Genomic DNA, 17,425 nt, shown 5'->3' on the forward strand with positions numbered 1-17,425 from the left:
ATAAAAGCTCTGGAAACTGTAACTTGGCTGTGGAGGTGGTGTAGCTTGATGTGCTTCCATTCACTTCTATGGGAGTCTGGAAACAATGTAGTGATGCCCGCTTGGTTGTTTCCATAAGTCCCAGCTGCAATATTCAGAGAGGGAGCAGTGGGGGCCACAACCTATCACACTTCAATGAAAGTTTGAGATTTGTTTTATCTCCTTTTTTTCGCCGAGTTTTGAGAGACATCATTTAGTTTGTTCCATTTATCTGTCTCATAGTTGTAGCTTTCTTAAGGGGTGGATAAAACAGGAGGTCATTAAAGTCCACTTGTGCAACAAACATGGAAGCCGTGAATCCCTTCATAAAGGAAGCACTTCCAGTGATCCATATAGTTACATAGTTGATGAGGTTCAAACAAGACAGGTCCATCAAGTCTGACCTATAATTTTGCCGTGTTGTTAGGGAGTAACTGTTTATGCAGTCTTCTAATGCACTAACCCCGGTTACCGAGTCGTCCAGTGAGGATGATCCCGTCTTTAGCCTTTAGGTCCCAGACTGGCTGGTGACAGGGTGCCCCGATGATGGGATAGCTAGTCATTCAGTGGGAATTGGCCTTGAAGTGATTATTTCTCCTTTACACGACAAGGAAGAGCTCTCTGCGGTGGCTAGTAAGGGAGAGGGCTGTGCTCTGTTACCTCCGCATGTCCGAATAGACCGTATGGAAATGGGATGTTGATCGGAGACTACCGCTTTAAGAGTGATCGCCTCAGGTATCAGGGCTTGATGTATTGTAGGAAACCGTGTTCTCTGCCCTAATTCTAATACTTTCCTGGAGGCTCCTTGTCCACAAATAAGGCCACGTTCTCTTTGACGTCTCTGGTGTGACAGGACTGATGCCCCTCATCATGGACTGAAGGCAGATGGAGAACGTCCTGCATCTCTGCTGTGGGTATTGATTAGTCTTCTGGCCTACAGCTTGTAATCTGTCCTCGTTATAGACCCACGTTCATCAGGCGTTCTCTGCCACCAGATTCTTACCGAACCCTACCACCCTCCAAGTAAATATAAATCCTGGAGTCATCCCATACGTTCATGCTCTGCTACATGTCATACAGCCGCTTTTTACTTGCATCTGTTTTTGGGAAAGTACTGGGCGGTAACCAATATGGGTTGTCACCCAGCTTTACCAGGCTTCTGAATGGAGAATCAATGTAGTTTGTGTTGTAATGCGTTCTCATTCGTATTGCTGCCATACATATAGCCTGGCCTTTTGGACATCTGGGAACATCGAAGATACAACCTATATGAACAGTCTCTTACAGCATGGTGGTCATCGCTTTTCACCCAGCTTTCTCAGAAACCAATATTACTGTTAAACAGCTTGACTGAAGATGACTGTAGGACTTTTATCTATTTATTTACATAAATACATTACTTATACTGTACTAATCCTGAGTTACATCCTGTATTATACTCCAGAGCTGCACTCACTATTCCGCTGGTGGAGTCACTGTGTATGTAAACTATATAACTGGTAGTGGACTGCCCCTCACCCATTATGTTATAAAGCTTATGGCCATTGGTCATTATCAGTGGGCCGTCCCTTTAAGGCCAGCTATAGTGTGACCCCTGGTGCAGCGTTGTGGATTAGCAGTGATGGAGCTGCCGGTGCCTGTCATGTTGCGCCAGCCCCATCTCCAGATGTAAGGTTATGGCCAAAGGTCACAGTGCAGCCGGAATGAACAATAAGTGTTTTAGACATAGTGATCGTAAAAGTGTTAGCGATAATCTTTGCATCCTCGACCAGCTGTAGCCATTAATATCCCGGAGACATGAGGCACAGGATGCCTTGTGATTGTCCAGCCTCTCCCTTTGGTGCTCCTTGTGTGGCTCGTTGGGCCTTGTATACATGGGTCTTCCATATCCTGGGACGGTAGCCTGCGATGATGTCCGGGGTCTTATAAGAATATATTGTCCTTTCCCTGCGCCTGCTAATAATGAACCTGCCTTCATCTTGTGAACTGCGGGGTGTTGGGCGACAGAGCGGGAGAGGAGGTGATCATTAGCACAGGAGACAGAAGGGGAAGCGCTCCTCGTACAGCAGCCGCATTGTGTGTCGTGCGGGGCACGGCTCTCCCGGGATCCACTAGTCACTCCTAGCTCTGATCGGCTCATTGGAGCACTTGATGTACTGAGTGGATCCCTGGAGCGTGACCCATGGACTCTAGGGAGACTTCACAGAGCCCCGTAAGGTGATCGCTGCAGAAGGCGATCGCTTCATGTTTAGTTTTTCTCTCGGTTGCTTTTTTTTTTTTTACGATTTTGGTTGAGCTTCCAAGGACGCTCCTGCTTTGCACGTGTAGAAATTTTTATAAGGGTTCTTTATTGTGGAACAGAAGCCGCAACTTTCTAATATGCTTTGTTTCAATTCCACTCTGTTTTCAAGATCTCTACTTGCTGTCATTGAATGGGAAGATTCATATTTGCATCCAAAGGCTGGAAGTCTTAAAGGGATTGTACCAAAATTGCAAGTTATTTCCCCCACCGACCTCGAACAGGGCTGCTCACTGTAGGGTAACTGCACCCCCACAGTGAGGAGGGGGCTGAATAGAGCCATGGTCACCAGTGCTCCATTCACTTTCAATGGGACTGCGGAGAAACCAGAGTGTGTGCCGCTCGCCTATTTCCGTTAGCCCCATGGAAATGAATAGAGTGCTGACTGCACATGCTCGAGCAACGCTCCATTCACAGTGATGTCACCGAGGGGGAAAAAGCGACCGCACGGTGACAGGCAGAGTGAGACCATGCGAGTCCCATTCTAGAGATCGTATGGAGAGGAAATAACTGTTGTGGTACAGCCCTTTTAAGGGAGGTTTTCCCAGCTGTTTTGCTGCAGGAAGCAGATAGCTCCATATATCGAGCAGTGGTCTGGTTTGGTACTGCAGGTAGAGCTCCATTCACTTCAGTAGGACTCCGCCTGCAGTATCAACCCGGTCCACTGCGCGATGTATGGAGTTGTCTGCTTCCTGCAGCAAGAAACCTATTGAGGTGAATGGGACTCTGCCTGCAGTACCAACCCAGACCACTGCTCAATGTACGGAGCTCTCTGCTGCCTGCAGCAAAACAGCTAGAAATGAGACAACCCCTTTAAGGATTCTTTTACATGTCCTGGAATATTTTGCACAGGACATATCCACTCTTGATCCATATGCCTAATGGATTTTAACACCGATTTACGGCAGAATTGCTGCAGATTTGCAATGGCAATTTCATCATGGCAACTCTGCAGCAAATCCACCTCAAATTTGTATCAAAATCCAAATGTTAAGGCCGCTTTCACTTGGCGGCGAAAATTATGTGAGATTTGTCCGTTCTGAGATGCACAAATATGAACTCCACTCTTTTGAATAGGGTCACACACATGAGCGATTCTTCTTTTGTTTTGTTTCCTGCATCACAGTATGTCCCATCTTTGGGCGTTCCCTCAGAACGCCTCGCCCATTGTTTTCAGTGGGGCCAGAAAAAACATCAGAAGGCATGCGAGCTGCACACGATGCGAGGTCTCCATTTAAAACCATGTGAAACCCCTGCTAATCCGCGTCTCGCAGCGTGTCGGGGGTGGTACTTCCCTTAGGTGATGGGAGACAAGAACGCATTGCATCCGCGGGGACATCGAACGCTCCCGAGAGCCATATCTGGCCACGTTTTGCAGCCCAATATCGCACTCGCTCGTGTAAAACTAGCCTAAATGTGCGGAATATTCCAGCATGTGTGAAAGCATTCTTAAATTACATTCACTCAGCAAAAAATCTGCACCAAAATCTGCCTGATTGCCGCACCAGTGAGGCAGATTTTGACATGGATGTTTGTGCAGATTCATAGTTGATTTCACCCTTTTACTACAAGACGTGAAGTCGGCCGCGGTGCTGCACCAAATGCGTGGATTTTAAAGCGGAAATGGCATGGATTTTCTGTTTTGTAAAATCTGCAGTTTCCCGCTACCCGTGGACGTTCCTTTTACACAGCGGAATTTCAGCATTCCGTGCCCAAATCCGTGGTGAAATCTGCTTAATTTTGACACTCTCTTAATTGCTATAACAATTTGCACCGTAGCTTATACGCCACTGGTTCTGAATTCTACATCGCGGAAAAAAGAATGGCCATGTTGATCCGTGATGATATTTCTGCTCGCGGATTTCCTCCATTGACTGGAGTAGAATACATGTGCAGATCTGCTACTGCCTGTGTGGCGGGACGCTGCGCTCTGAGGTCTGCTACAATTCCTCATGCCTGACATGGATCTGACTGTTCACAGCCTGTATATTGTTACAGCAGTCTGTACTCTGCACGGACTGCCATTAAACATCGTAGGGCTGCCGAGATCCTGGAAGGAGTTGGAGTGCTGGTTAACACTCTGGGCAGCAGGATGCCATCTGTGAGCGGGGAGTACACTGGGGTATACACTGACAGCCGCTGCAGACAGGACAGTGTATACTGGCAGCCAGGACTGTCACAAAGGGCTAAGTTCACCCTTGCTGGGAACACCTCGTGGCACGTGAGATGCTTGGCCTGATTACTAATAGACGTAAAACATCCTGTAACTGCTGATGGCTTACCGAGGAGTTGCAGTGAATACAAATTACTTGGCGGCCCTCCTTTATTATTGGATGGGGAGGGGGAATCTGATAATAACACGAGATTAGTATAATTATGCAATTCCTTATTAAAATGCCAATAATTCTGCTTTTCTCAGACTGGTTTGACTGCTTTGATCGCTCAGACCGACAATTACACCACTAGTGTCGGCGCTGATATTCATGCTGGAAAACTGAGACCGGCAAATGATTGATTGACCATGAATGGCTACACCCCAATTGCAGCTGATCTGTGTGATTGGCTCTGTGTTCTGGCTCCTAGAGGGGTATCCTGACTGCAGAACCCACCTTTATGATATGTGAAAAGGCTTTGTCTCTATGAGACCCCTTGGTCACTACCTTCTCAAACAACGTGTGCTTATATGATAGCCAGTGTGGTCACTAACAAAACTATTTAGTTTATTTACAGAAAATTGTTTTTGTGCTGAAAAATCCCTCTAAAGTGCTGACCACTAGGGGTCTCCCTTCCTCTAATATACATTAGACTTTAGTTATCTGCACTGACTGATAATGGTGGGGCCGGGCGACTCTCAGGTGTGTATTGGGGCGGCTCAACTTTTCCTGAAAGATAATGTTGGGGGAAGAAGGATTTCAATGTCCAGTCCTTTTTTACCCCCAAGAGATAAGCCACTGCCAGAGCTCTCTGGCTACAGCTTACCTCTCTACACACACATGACCATTCAGCCCAGCCAAAACATTAATTTGTATCAGGAGCCAGGGAAACGGCTTTTGCAGGTGTATGGCACCTTAACTTGCTGCCCACTGTCTACTGTGAAGTGATGTTATATCTGCTACTGGAGACAGCACCACAGCAGAACAGGAAGTGAAGAAGGGGGATAAGGCATCCTGCTCATTGACGTCTATGAGAGCCGAGGGGATGTGGGAGGAGGAGGGACAGAAGCACAGACTCGCTCATACATGGCTGCAAGAGCTAATGGGGAGTTTTCTGCTGCTATTTATTCACATGTCCACTGCTCTGCCCTGCTGTGCATTGTTCTGCATGATGTTGCTATGTCTTTGTTTGTGTCAAGACAGTAGAATCTGCAGTTCTCTGTGCACAGTCTGTAGGACACAGCACAGCGGCAGGCTCCTCCCATGAGTACTGAGAGAACCGAGAATCAGATGTACACCCTGCAGAGGGGAAAATGCAGAGGGGAAAATGCAGAGGAGAAGATACAAATCATGTGCCAGAAATACTGTTGTTCCTTATGTACATGGCAGATGGCACGATGCCACTGCAGTGCCATCTATTAGTGTGTCCGACCTGACTTGTAGGAAAACTGCCTTCTAATAGGTGGCGCTGCAGAGGCATTCTACCGTCTCTTATTTGCATACCAAATTTCCCAGAGGAGCATTGCATGGCTTTTAAGTCTCTTGACGCCTCCTGATTCTCAAACATACATGGCAGCTTATTCTGAAAATCACCTGAAAGTGCAGCTATGGTATCACGTATGTTTCACACTTCAGTAGTTCTCCAACTCCTGAAAGAAAGTTCAGATCCTACAGGAAAGTCTGATATTCTGTGGACTCACACAGGGTCAATGGCAGAGCAGGGGGTCGCGTCTCATGCCCCCTCCTGCCACTCATGTCGTCACAGAATCATTCGCTTCGGGTGCGGCACTGACATTCAGATGAGGTAAAGCTGCGTTTCAACTCTGCAGCTGTACCGAAAGTATGGGGGGCCTTCGCCAGGAGCTGTTCACGTTCCACCTCACAGCGCCCCCATCCACACCGCTAACTAGCAGCAAAATGTTGTGTTATGGCCCTCAGCGAAATACTGCAGTCAGGGGACTGAACCGTATCGAAAGCATTGATCAAATGCATCCATACATATTTAAAGCGTACGTAACGTGGATGGCCCCAGCGCAGGTTCCTATTCCAAGAGTCTCCCATCTGTTAACTTTCAGGAGTGAAACTGCTTATTGATGATGATAATCGCAAGTTCTATTCACCGCGTTCTTATACACTGCAGTATTCCCTTCCTTGAGGTCTTCATCATAATGCTCGAGAGTCATGAACGGAATCCCGGAATGACAGTAAAGACTGATCAAGAATAAAGAGGAGACTATATAACTTGGGTGATGACGTTTATGCGCTCCATTACGGCAGCCCCAAGTGTCCAACATAATGAAAGACCTCAATGAAGAGAACCGCTCTGGGTCTTCTATTGCCAAATGCTTGTTAAACCAGTTCTGCCTGCACACCGTGTTAACGTAGAGTTAATTAGCGATGATCGGTGATAAATCAAAATTCCTTACCGATCACATGGCCCTGATCACATGGACAGTTTGGGGGATATTTCATGTATGTTGGAAATAGACGAGGGTCCCAGAGATGCTGTGGCAGAAAATCTGCAAAAAAAACTGCATCATAAACCACACTGGCGGTGTGCGTTTTGTTACAAAATTTGCTATGGACCCTCAGCAGACCTCAGTCTACGATTTGAAAGCGTAAAATCTGCTGTAGATACGCAGCATAACTCGCATCAGAATCCACACCAAATGGGTGGCTCCACGGCAATAAATACACTAAAATATGCTACATGTGAATGTACCCTTAAAGGGGTTGTCCAACTATTTTCAGACAGCTCTGTACATTGCGTAGTGGCCAGGGTTGGTACTGCAGGCTAAATCCTATTATAGCAAATGGGACTCGCCCTGCAGTACCAACTCTGGCCACTACGCAACGTACAGAGCTGTCTAAAACCAGCTAGAAGTGGGAAAACCTCTTTAAGGAAAACCTACAAAATGGTTTACAACTACACGTAGCAGGCTGTTCTGTGTGGTCCCCAGCTCTGACGTCACTTACTGTTTACACTGTGGTTGTCTGCATATCGTCATTGTGTTCCTGCCTTTTTTATATCTTGTAGCAGCTGGAATGGCATCTTCATCTTCCCATCGCAGGAGTCCACGCTCGTAAACCTCCCTCTACTTCCTGTGCGCTCCCTGCAGTTTACATCCCTGAGTAGATGACTTTATAGATGGTTTTATGAATCTTTAGCCCCTCCTGATGGACATGTTTTTCACCTGGTTAATCCAGGAGGCACAAGCTAAGGGCCAAGACTCCAAAAGCAGAAAGTATAGAAGCGCTGATTAGATTGGGGGACAGGTGACCTATGTATTTCCAGCGTCTCGGTGACTTCATGTCAGAAATTCGCTTCCATCAGCTGATTTGTAGCGCTGCACGTTATGCTTTCTATACCCATTTCCATTGCAGTTTGCTCCGGGCTTCCATATGTGCTGAATGTTGCTCCTTGGAATTTCATGATTAGTAATATTTTACATAAAGCAGCATAGCTCATTATTTATTCATCCAGCTATAAGCAGAGCGGCAGCACGGCATTACACTGGGGTGCTGGGATGTATGCCTTCTGTTATTGGGCAAACTGGGCGGCAACCAGCATGGTCACTCACGTAGCACCCAAGTTGACGAGACTCTTGAATGCCAAATCTGCTTGGTTCATGCTAATATTTTGGAGTGTATGGCTAATAACTTGGCAGATTTAGGAGCCGGGAAAGCTGGGAGCCAACGAATGTGTAAGATGCTGAAATGGTTTGGAATTGACTTGAGTCGTCTTTCCACATTTGTTTCCAGCTGTTTGCTATGTGCCCATCTTTCTTCAAATCCTTTTAATGTACCTTTTTGTGTTTGCAGGTGGAATCTGCATAAGGCGCAGGGGAGGGAGGCAGGGGAGCTGCAGACTCGTTCAGCAGTTCCAGGGGTGCCATCACCTGCCATGATATCGGCTGCCCCACTCTATGGTGGTGTGCACAACTGGACCAGCGCCGACCGCGTGCGTATGTGCGGTATTAACGAGGACAGGTGAGTAAGAGGTCAACGTTCTACGCCAGTAATTCCCAACCTTTTTACAATGGGGAACCCCTACATTTCTTCCCCCCTCGTTTTGCAGAACACCTACATTTACCCCGACTTTATTGTAAGGCCATCCTCACATACGGCGGAAGCACTGTGGAGTTTTTACTGGCGAAGTAGCTGTAGTAATTCCACAGCATTTACAGTATGAACCTTGTGGAGGGGGTTTAAGAGAAATCTCCTTCATTTGCTGCAGAAAATTTCTGCAATGAATCCACAGCGTTTTTAAACAACGCTGTGGATTCTGAACCCGCGGCATGCCTATTTAGGCTGCAGAATTGAACCCGTGAAATACAAGAGTTAAATCCTGCAGCATTTTCACAGATAAAAACATGTCAAGATCTGCATCATTTAGACCTGCGTCGTACGAACATATTTGTGCACGCAATCCACAGTGAAAAGAACCCATTGATTTCAATGGGTTCATTAACATAAGTGTATTTTGCGCGCACTTTTTATTCCCGCTCAAAAAAAATCAGCATGCTCTATTTCTATTTACCTGCAGATTTACGCAGGGAAAGAGCACAGATTGAGCTAAGTACACTAATTGCCCATATAAATGAATGGGAGCATGGTTGTGTGTATAGTTTGCGTGCGCAAAAAGTCCAGTAATATATGTACAAGTTGCCCACAAATATGCAATGCCCATTGTGCAAATATGCAGCACAAATGCATGCATAAGGCTGGGTTTCCACGGGATGGAAGAGGTTTTGAAGAGGCTTTTCAGCCTGTATTCCGCTGCGGAAATCTATACCCATAGAGAGAAGAGAGTCCGCAGCGGAAACGGCGCCAAAACTGACAAGCTGCGGAATTTCTGCCTGCATGTCACTTTCCGTGTGGCTTGTCCGCATCGGACTGTCGGCAGTGTGTGAACAAGATTTTTGCAAATCTCCACTTTGCTGTTTAGTCTCAGGTTTAAAAATGCATGCAGAATTTCCATGCAGAAAGTTCACACAAAAATTCTGCAGTAATTCCGCGCCGTGTGAACCCAGCCTGTATGTGCTTCTACTCGTGTGATGTGGTGGTTTCCCTGAAGATATGCTGTATGTGAAGGCACCATGAAAGTGAGAGCTCCAAGGAAAGTGTTCTACTCTGTGAAAAAAAGGTTAGAATAGACTTTTCGGAAAGTAAAAAAAAATTTAGAATTTGAAAAAAAAACTATACTTTCTGATGGATGTTTCTTTTAATCCTTTATTTTCTCCACTGTCAATTTTTTGTTTTTTAACACTCAGAAAATCCCTTTAAATTTGTTTTCAGTGAATTTTAGTGTCCTCTTAAAAATAAAATAATAAAAATCCCCGGGAAATATATATTATTTTTTTTTATTTTATCGACATGAGAGATGGGGATTCTAGTTAACCTAATCAAACCATTTCACTCACAACTGGGAAACTGGATTCTGGAAAATTTGTGTGCCAACCAGCATGGCTGCTGCTACAGCTCCCAGATGGGTTGTTGTATGGATTTCATTGACCCATTCGGCAGATTCTACATTCAGGAAGCTGGGAAAGCTGGATGATCAAGTCTTTAGCACTTTTATGCCTATGGTATCATATACGACCCAGCTTTCCCTGAAGGGAGATAGAAGTAGCAACAATTGAACAGAATTTTTTTTAAACAACCTGACAGGACAACTCCTGGACCAGTTTTTATAAATAGTAATATCTCGCTTTAATTTTGGACAGGAGGACGGCACTGTCTGATGAGGAGTCAAAATCTAACAGCACCCAGCACCTGGGATCTGAAGATCGTTGTGTGAGCAGTGTCCTTTCCAAGGTGACCTAAAGCCTCTTTTATGCACACTTTTTAATGGCATTCATTTAGGGCTTTCATAAAGGCCATGTTTGTTTGGTAATTTGTTTTTTTGTTCATACACTAACAATATCAAACCCCCCCCCCTGAAAAAAAAAAGGAATGTGATGCGTGAAATAAACACTGCAGCATGTGCAATATTCTCTATTGTCTTGCAGCAAACATCTGGCTGCGGTGGTTTTTTCCTTATTAAAAAAAATGCAAAGTGTAGAACACCACAAAAAGTGTGGAGCCTTTCCAACAAATATTTGTCAAATCGCCATGAGGCCTGTTTCAGTCAAGCGTATTATGGCGGCATTTCTGTGTCCACAATACAGGCGTGTGTACCGACTGCACCGCGGGGTTTACTGACCCAAAATAGAAGCACCATAGGAACCTAAGATGCTCGTAGTTCGGGTCCGTAAACCTCGCTGTCACACGTTCGTATTACGGACACAGAAATGCACCCATAATATGCTCTTCTGAAACTGGCCTAAGGGTATATTCACAGTGTGTGTGATGCAGATTTTCCTTCTGGAATTTATGGGCAGAAAATTCGCTGTGTAAAAACAAAGTGAATTTAACCACTCCTGTCCACACGCTGCAAGAAAACCAGCCACAAATCCGCATGGAAAAATACCTGCATTGCAGATTTTAAAGTGCAACTTTGCTTTCCAAAAACTTTTGACTTATTATAGGAATATGTTCAATGTTTTGATCGGTGGTGTCCGAGTCCTGAGGTCCCTGCTGATCGCTAGAGTGGAGAGGCTGAAACTTTCATCTACTTGCTAGCTGAAGACAGACCCATAGACTTTCTACTCAGCCCATCTTCATCTAGGGATGAGCACTTCAACTGCTTTGTCCGGTGGAGGTCTCAGCACCCAGACCCCAATGATGAAATCTTTTGACGTGCTCTATGACATGTCAGAAGTTTTTTGAAAGCTCAGTTACATTTTAAATGGGCAGCGTGTCAATTTATGCTGCAGGTTTGTATCAGATTTCCCATTTTGATTTCAAAGGGAAAGTATAAATTAACAGAAAAAAGGGGCGGAGAAAACCCCTATACTTGCCTTAACCGATCCTTTGTCACTCGCATTCCAGCCTTGTCCAGTCCCCCATTGCTCTCTACCTCCGGCTGTAGCAATGACATCTTTGGCACAAGGGACATGTGATTGCAGCAGCCAGTCCCCAGCTTACATTGGATGGTGATTAGCTACTGCATGCATATCTCTCTTTGTCAGTACATGATTACTACAACGGGGGAAGGACTGGACACTGGTGAATGGGAGCTGTAAGGGATCAGGTGAGGCTTGACTGATGATAATTTTGTGCACTGTTCTAGCATATATAGCCAGACATAGCTGGATGGAAAAATGCATCATGTAGTAGTTTTTGTCTGGCACAGGGAGACATTGGGAATCACGACTGATGTACCGGATGTCATGAATGACTCCATAGACTACTATGGGATCAGTTCTGGCACCAGTTTCATTACCACATCGAAGGGGGGGGGGGGGAACAAAGAATGTGCGGCTGAATATATGGCAATGAGCCCTTACAGTCCAATAGTAAGCACAGAAAGTATAATGCATCTCTTCAGTAACAGTTGCATGGAGGCATTGAGAGGCTGAGGGTGTTAAATTCCAACTGTATTGTGGTAAATCCTGCTAAGTCTAATTTTATATATTTTTTTTGCATTTTCAGGTGGATTTATTACCTGCAACCAACCAAAGTGATGCCCTGATGCTGCAGGAAGTCGGTGCCACACAGGTGGAGACTGGGCAAAAACCGGAGGACAAACCACCAGATCGCACCGAACCAGACTCGGCAGGCGCTATCGCATCATCTAAAGCTGGTAATAATGTATCGCCACCCGAGGGCAAAGCGGCCACAAACGTGTCGGAGAATTCTATCCAAGCAACTTCAAACAGACACAGTAAAAAAGCAGATCCTGCAAGAGCTGCAACGCAAGAGAAAGCTCCAGGACCCGAACAACCTGCTGCCAAGCCTGCTGATGCAGACTGCTCTGGAAAGCAAAAGACTGTACTGGGGCCTGGATTACAAATCACAGGTCAATCTGTAGATGCTTCACATGCTGTTGTTACCTCTGGGTTTCCCTTTACTATGAGCAGAATCTGCTTCTCCACCACTCAGGTCCCCAGTGTGCAGAATCTTCCTCTGTCCTTCCCACCCAGTGCAGTTTTGACACCGAGCCAACCCCTGGTTTACATCCCACCTCCTAATTGTGGACAGCCCCTCAGTGTAACTACCTTGCCCACCACATTTGGAGTGACATCGACTTTGACCCTTCCCATCATGCCCACCTGCTTGACGGAGCGATGTCTCCTGCAGGCACCTTCAGAACTGCAGTCGCATACATTTACTTCAACTCTGGGAAGACAGTTGACCACTGACTCCAAAGTGGTCCCTGCAGAGTTAAATAAACCAGCGAGCACAGTGGCCCCTCCTGTTTCACTCCCCAACAGCAATAGTATGACCCCTACGGTGGACAGTTCTTCTGTCTGCACAGATACATCAACCTCCACCTTGTCAGCTTTACAGACTCTTTCTGCACACCCCACCCTCCCAGTCGTTAGTGTGAACCCTGTCACCCTAGCTTCTTATTCCAGAACTCCTAACTTGGAAACACAGAATGATTCCTCTTCTTCGTCCTCAGTTTCCCCATTAAAGTCCCCTCCACAGCTTGAAAGGGAGATGATCTCTCCTCCAGACTCTTATGAAATGCCTTTGGATTTGTCCTCTAAATCTCATCGCCATAAACACGCTCCACCCAACCAACGTAAAACACCACCTATGCCAGTGTTAACCCCAGTGCACACGAGTGGAAAAGCCTCGCTGTCCACCGTTCTGTCCAGGTCTGACTGTAGCACTCAGAGTCCTGCCCCAATTAGTTTCACCAGCAGCAGTGTTAACCAGAACCTTCGAGGAGTACCTCCATTGGTAATGTTCCCAGAATTTTTGAGAAATGGCGATTCGGTGTCATCACAGCTCGTCGGAGCATCGGGATCTTGGATCAAAAATTCTGCTGCTCTTATTGGTACTATACCTGGTACTTATGTAGGGGTGGCCAACCCAGTGCCTGCCTCTCTATTGTTGAACAAAGACTCTAGCTTGAGCCTTAGCACAGATTCGCGACATTTGGCAAAGCAGGAGCCAATCTCCATAATTGACCAGGGAGAGCCAAAGAACTCAGGGTCATGTGGCAAGAAAAATAGCCAGACCAGTGGAGATGGCCAACAATCCACAGAGAAGCGACATCTTCACGGGCGTCCTTCGGCAGTGAATTCTCTTTGCTCGTCAAAGGACTGGCCGCTGCCTGTACATGGGACTGTGCACCCAAAGTGTCCCTTAAACGGGAAGCCCAGCAATTCTCAGGTTCTGCCAGTTAGTTGGTCTCCTTACCATCCGAAGTCAGTGCTGTCCATTGGCATACCAGCCACAGGCACACTCCATCCAAACCAAGGTTCTCATCAGAGACTTCCCATGGGTGAGTTCACGCTATATTCCAGCATTCTTCCAGCAGAATCCAAGGCGACTCCTCCAAAAAGTGTAGGAGATTCTGCATTAAGTACTCAACAGAAGACTACAACCACACCAGCAGTGGCCCACGAACAAGACCTGCTGGCGAAAGCAAGGTCATGTGACTCTGTTTCGAAGCCTCGGAAATCGCATACAAATAAAAGTTTGCTTGCACCAAAACCTCCTGCAGGAAACGCTGCTTTATACATTCAGCCAGGCGTAGCTGACAAAGTGGACAGCAGTGCAGATGGTAAGCAAGGGGATGAAGGGGGCACCACTTTAAATAAACTTCCTGATAAGCAGAGCTGCAAAGACAGCAAGATCCGACCACCAAAGTTGAGTTGCAGTCGAAAGACGTTTGGTGACACAAAGCCAAAAAACAAAGTTCTGGCATCCTACATGACTAATGACCCACTGACAGTGGCTCAGAGAAAAGACAGCGGTCACATCTTCCCGTTATTAAGTCAGGATGGCAGCAAAAAGGACACACAAAGCGATGTTTCACAGGATCAGCCTGTGCATCGCAAGCGCAGCTACAAAAAAGCACATGACTCCGTCGACACCCAGCATTGTGTGCAGGAGGTAGACTTAAGTAAAGTCAAAATAGAGAGGGTGGATGATGATGAGAACTTTGGCTGTTTGCCATCCTTTAACAGTGCATCATGGTCCCCTGTGGAAATGCCACCAATCACCAAAGTCAAGGCTAAGGTTAAGAAAGAGCCAGGTATACGGGGACGGGGTAAGCGTCTAGAAAGAGTCACACCAACCAAGCCAGCACAGCAGAAGTCAAAGTGTAAAGTGAAAGAAAAAGATGAAGACATGGATAAAAGTTTACAGGAACCTCAGAAAAAAAAGGTGAGTGTTAACACGGATATTTTAGCATGTTTATAGGTCTCATTAGAGTTAAGGGGGTCTCAACAGAACGGATTTTAATTACAGAATTCGTGATCGCTGTTTGTGCTGCAGGTCTGCGGTAAAACACTGGCATTGAATGACACGTATTTTCTATTTTTCTATCACACTCGCAGGTACGAATTGTATATTCTGTGAGCGGAGGAAAAATTGCAGCATGCTCTATTTTAGCGAGGAATCCGCACGTACGGCTTCCATTGAAGTCAATGGATGCGAGCGTTCCGTCACTCATGCGCAATTAACATTGCGTATGAGTAGCAAAAGTGCTGACAACTTCAGAGGAAGGAGGAGAGAGAGTTCTTTCTTCCGCACGGACGATACTCTGTGCATACATGTACATACGCATGCAAAACCGCTCACATCCGCGATTTCACAATTACATGCCGTGAATGATTGCAGGTTTCCTCTGTGGAAATTTGCATGTGGAGTCCGATCCGTTCGTGTGAGCCCGGCCTTAAACAGGACAACTCATTGTTTACTTTAAAGCCACCTATGGGGGATGATTACCCGTTATGTATTGTATCTCAGAACTTGCTTCTTGGTTGCTTTTTACCATTTGCATACCCTGTTTCTCAAAGGAGCACTGCATTGCCTATAAAGCCCGATTTACACTCAACGATTATTGCTCAAAATTCGTTCAAACAATGGCTTTTGATCAATAATTGTTGCATGTAAACACTTCCATCTTTCACTCTTCGGCTGAATGATGATTTTTAGGTGAGCATAAAATTCATCGTTCAGCTGGAGAGAGATGGCCCATGCGAAGACAATGCAGCTGAGTGCAAAGTCTAGGCCACATGCTAAGATTTGCAAACAGCTGCTGAAGGCTCATTGACGTGCAAATGAAGATAATAAACTGCTAATGGTCATTAAGGCCCATTTAGACTGGACAAGTGTCGGGCAAGCGATGCCTGACACTCGTCCCCGCACATACTAGCACGGGAGCTAGTATCGTTGGCTCACAGCGGGGCGGCTGGAGGAGATTTCTCTCCTCGCTCCCTCACCCTTCTCCCGTTGACTTAACATAGAGGCCGTTCAGTACTGAATGGCTGCTATTTACACTGAGCGATCAGCTCATCAGCCAACGCCATATGCTGCATAAACGATGGACGATGAGCTGATCGTTCAGTGTAAATAGCAGCCGTTCAGTACTGACCGGACGCTGTGTTATGTCAATAGAGAGGGGCGGCAGAGAGCGAGGAGGGAAATCTGCTGGCAGCTCTGTGAGCGAGTCAGCGCTACTAGCTCCCGAGCAACAGCACGGGGGCGAGGACACACAGGGACGAGTGTCTGGCATCGTTTGCCTGACATTCATCCCGTCTAAATGGACCCTTAGTGTCTTTTAGCAGTTTATGCAAAACGATCGCTAGAACTGTCAATCTTTCAATCGTTTGAACTAACTTGGTGCCCCCACAAAGTACCCCCTCCAGCCTTCTGTAAAACAGTGATGCATTTTGTGTAATGAGGGTCCTCAGTTATGGTAGCCACACATACCATTATCCTTGGAACACAGCGTAGTGCTTGCAGAGGACTTGCTGGGGGCTCCGGGAGACGAGGGAGGAGCAGGGAGTATTCTGTGCGTAATGTTACAACCGGTGAGATACCCCATTGCAGACCACCCCTTTAGTATATCAACAAACTAGATCAGAAGTTAGAATTTCTCAGAGCAGCACAGAGTATTTTATTACTAAGCTTATAGGAAAGAGCACATCCGAAGCATGAAGTAGTTTTCTGAAGTCGGCTCTCTGGTAAATGTCACTTGTGAGGGAGCCGCACGTGACGGGTCACTGATGTCAGATGTTGGGGATTTGCATACATTACTCTGCAGGATAATTAACTGTACATCAAAATGAATGTTAAAATTATTCAGTGTGTTTTGTTTTAATAATGGAGATCCTAACTAATCTGTATTTTGTAAACCTCAGTTTTGTGCTGCTTTTTAATGGATGTGACTTTTTAGGCCTCATGTCCACGGGGAAAATCAGATCCGCTGCAGATTCTACATGTAGAATCTGCAGCGGGTCCCTCCTGCCCCGCGGACATGAGCGCCGAAAATAAGAATTTAAAAGAATTTACCTATCCGGCGCGGGCGACGAAGCTCTGCTCTTCCTCACGGCCGGATCTTCATTTTCGGCCGGCGGATGAATTCCTGACGCCGGCGGCACGTCGCCGGCACGTCGTCGACGTGCCGCGCGCATGCGCCGGGCACATCCGCCGAAGCAAGGGAGATGCGGCCGTGAGGAAGAGAAGAGCTTCGCGGTCCGCTGCGGGTGAGTAAATGCTTTAAATTCCTATTTTAGGTCTCCCGCGGATCCGGACGGCTTCCATAGGCTTCAATAGAAGCCCGCGGGAGCCGTCCCCGCGGGAGACCCGCATGAAAATGGAGCATGGTCCAGATTTTTTCATGCTCCATTTTTTTTAAAATCACTTTTATTGACGATCCGCGGGTATTTATGTACCCGCGGGTGGTCAATGCATCCCTATGGGGTGCGGATCCGCATGCAGGAAATCCGCTGCGGATCCTAAATCCTATTTTCCCCGTGGACATGAGCCCTTAGGGTATGCTGACATAGAGCATACATTTTGGTGCCATCCGGATAACCCTCTTCATATGTGAGAAATGGATTTGAATTTGCGGATATTTCTGTAACAAATCTGCCACTGTGAGGAT

General features: G+C 46.4%; 1 protein-coding gene across 3 annotated transcripts in view; it reads left to right on the plus strand.

Annotated features, from left to right (window-relative positions):
* BCORL1 (BCL6 corepressor like 1) overlaps positions 1 to 17,425 on the plus strand; it is a 125,066-nt gene that overhangs the window by 69,432 nt on the left and 38,209 nt on the right. For all 3 annotated transcript variants that reach the window (XM_066581420.1, XM_066581419.1, XM_066581422.1), the window contains exons 2-4: positions 8,293 to 8,460; positions 10,197 to 10,287; positions 12,007 to 14,697. In XM_066581420.1, the coding sequence (XP_066437517.1) occupies positions 8,375 to 8,460; positions 10,197 to 10,287; positions 12,007 to 14,697 (2,868 nt within the window). In that variant the 5' untranslated portion in view covers positions 8,293 to 8,374. The remainder of the gene's footprint in view (positions 1 to 8,292; positions 8,461 to 10,196; positions 10,288 to 12,006; positions 14,698 to 17,425) is intronic.

Source organism: Eleutherodactylus coqui, chromosome 10 (genome assembly GCF_035609145.1).
Source record: "Eleutherodactylus coqui strain aEleCoq1 chromosome 10, aEleCoq1.hap1, whole genome shotgun sequence".
In the NCBI taxonomy this organism is placed as follows: Eukaryota; Metazoa; Chordata; class Amphibia; order Anura; family Eleutherodactylidae; genus Eleutherodactylus; species Eleutherodactylus coqui.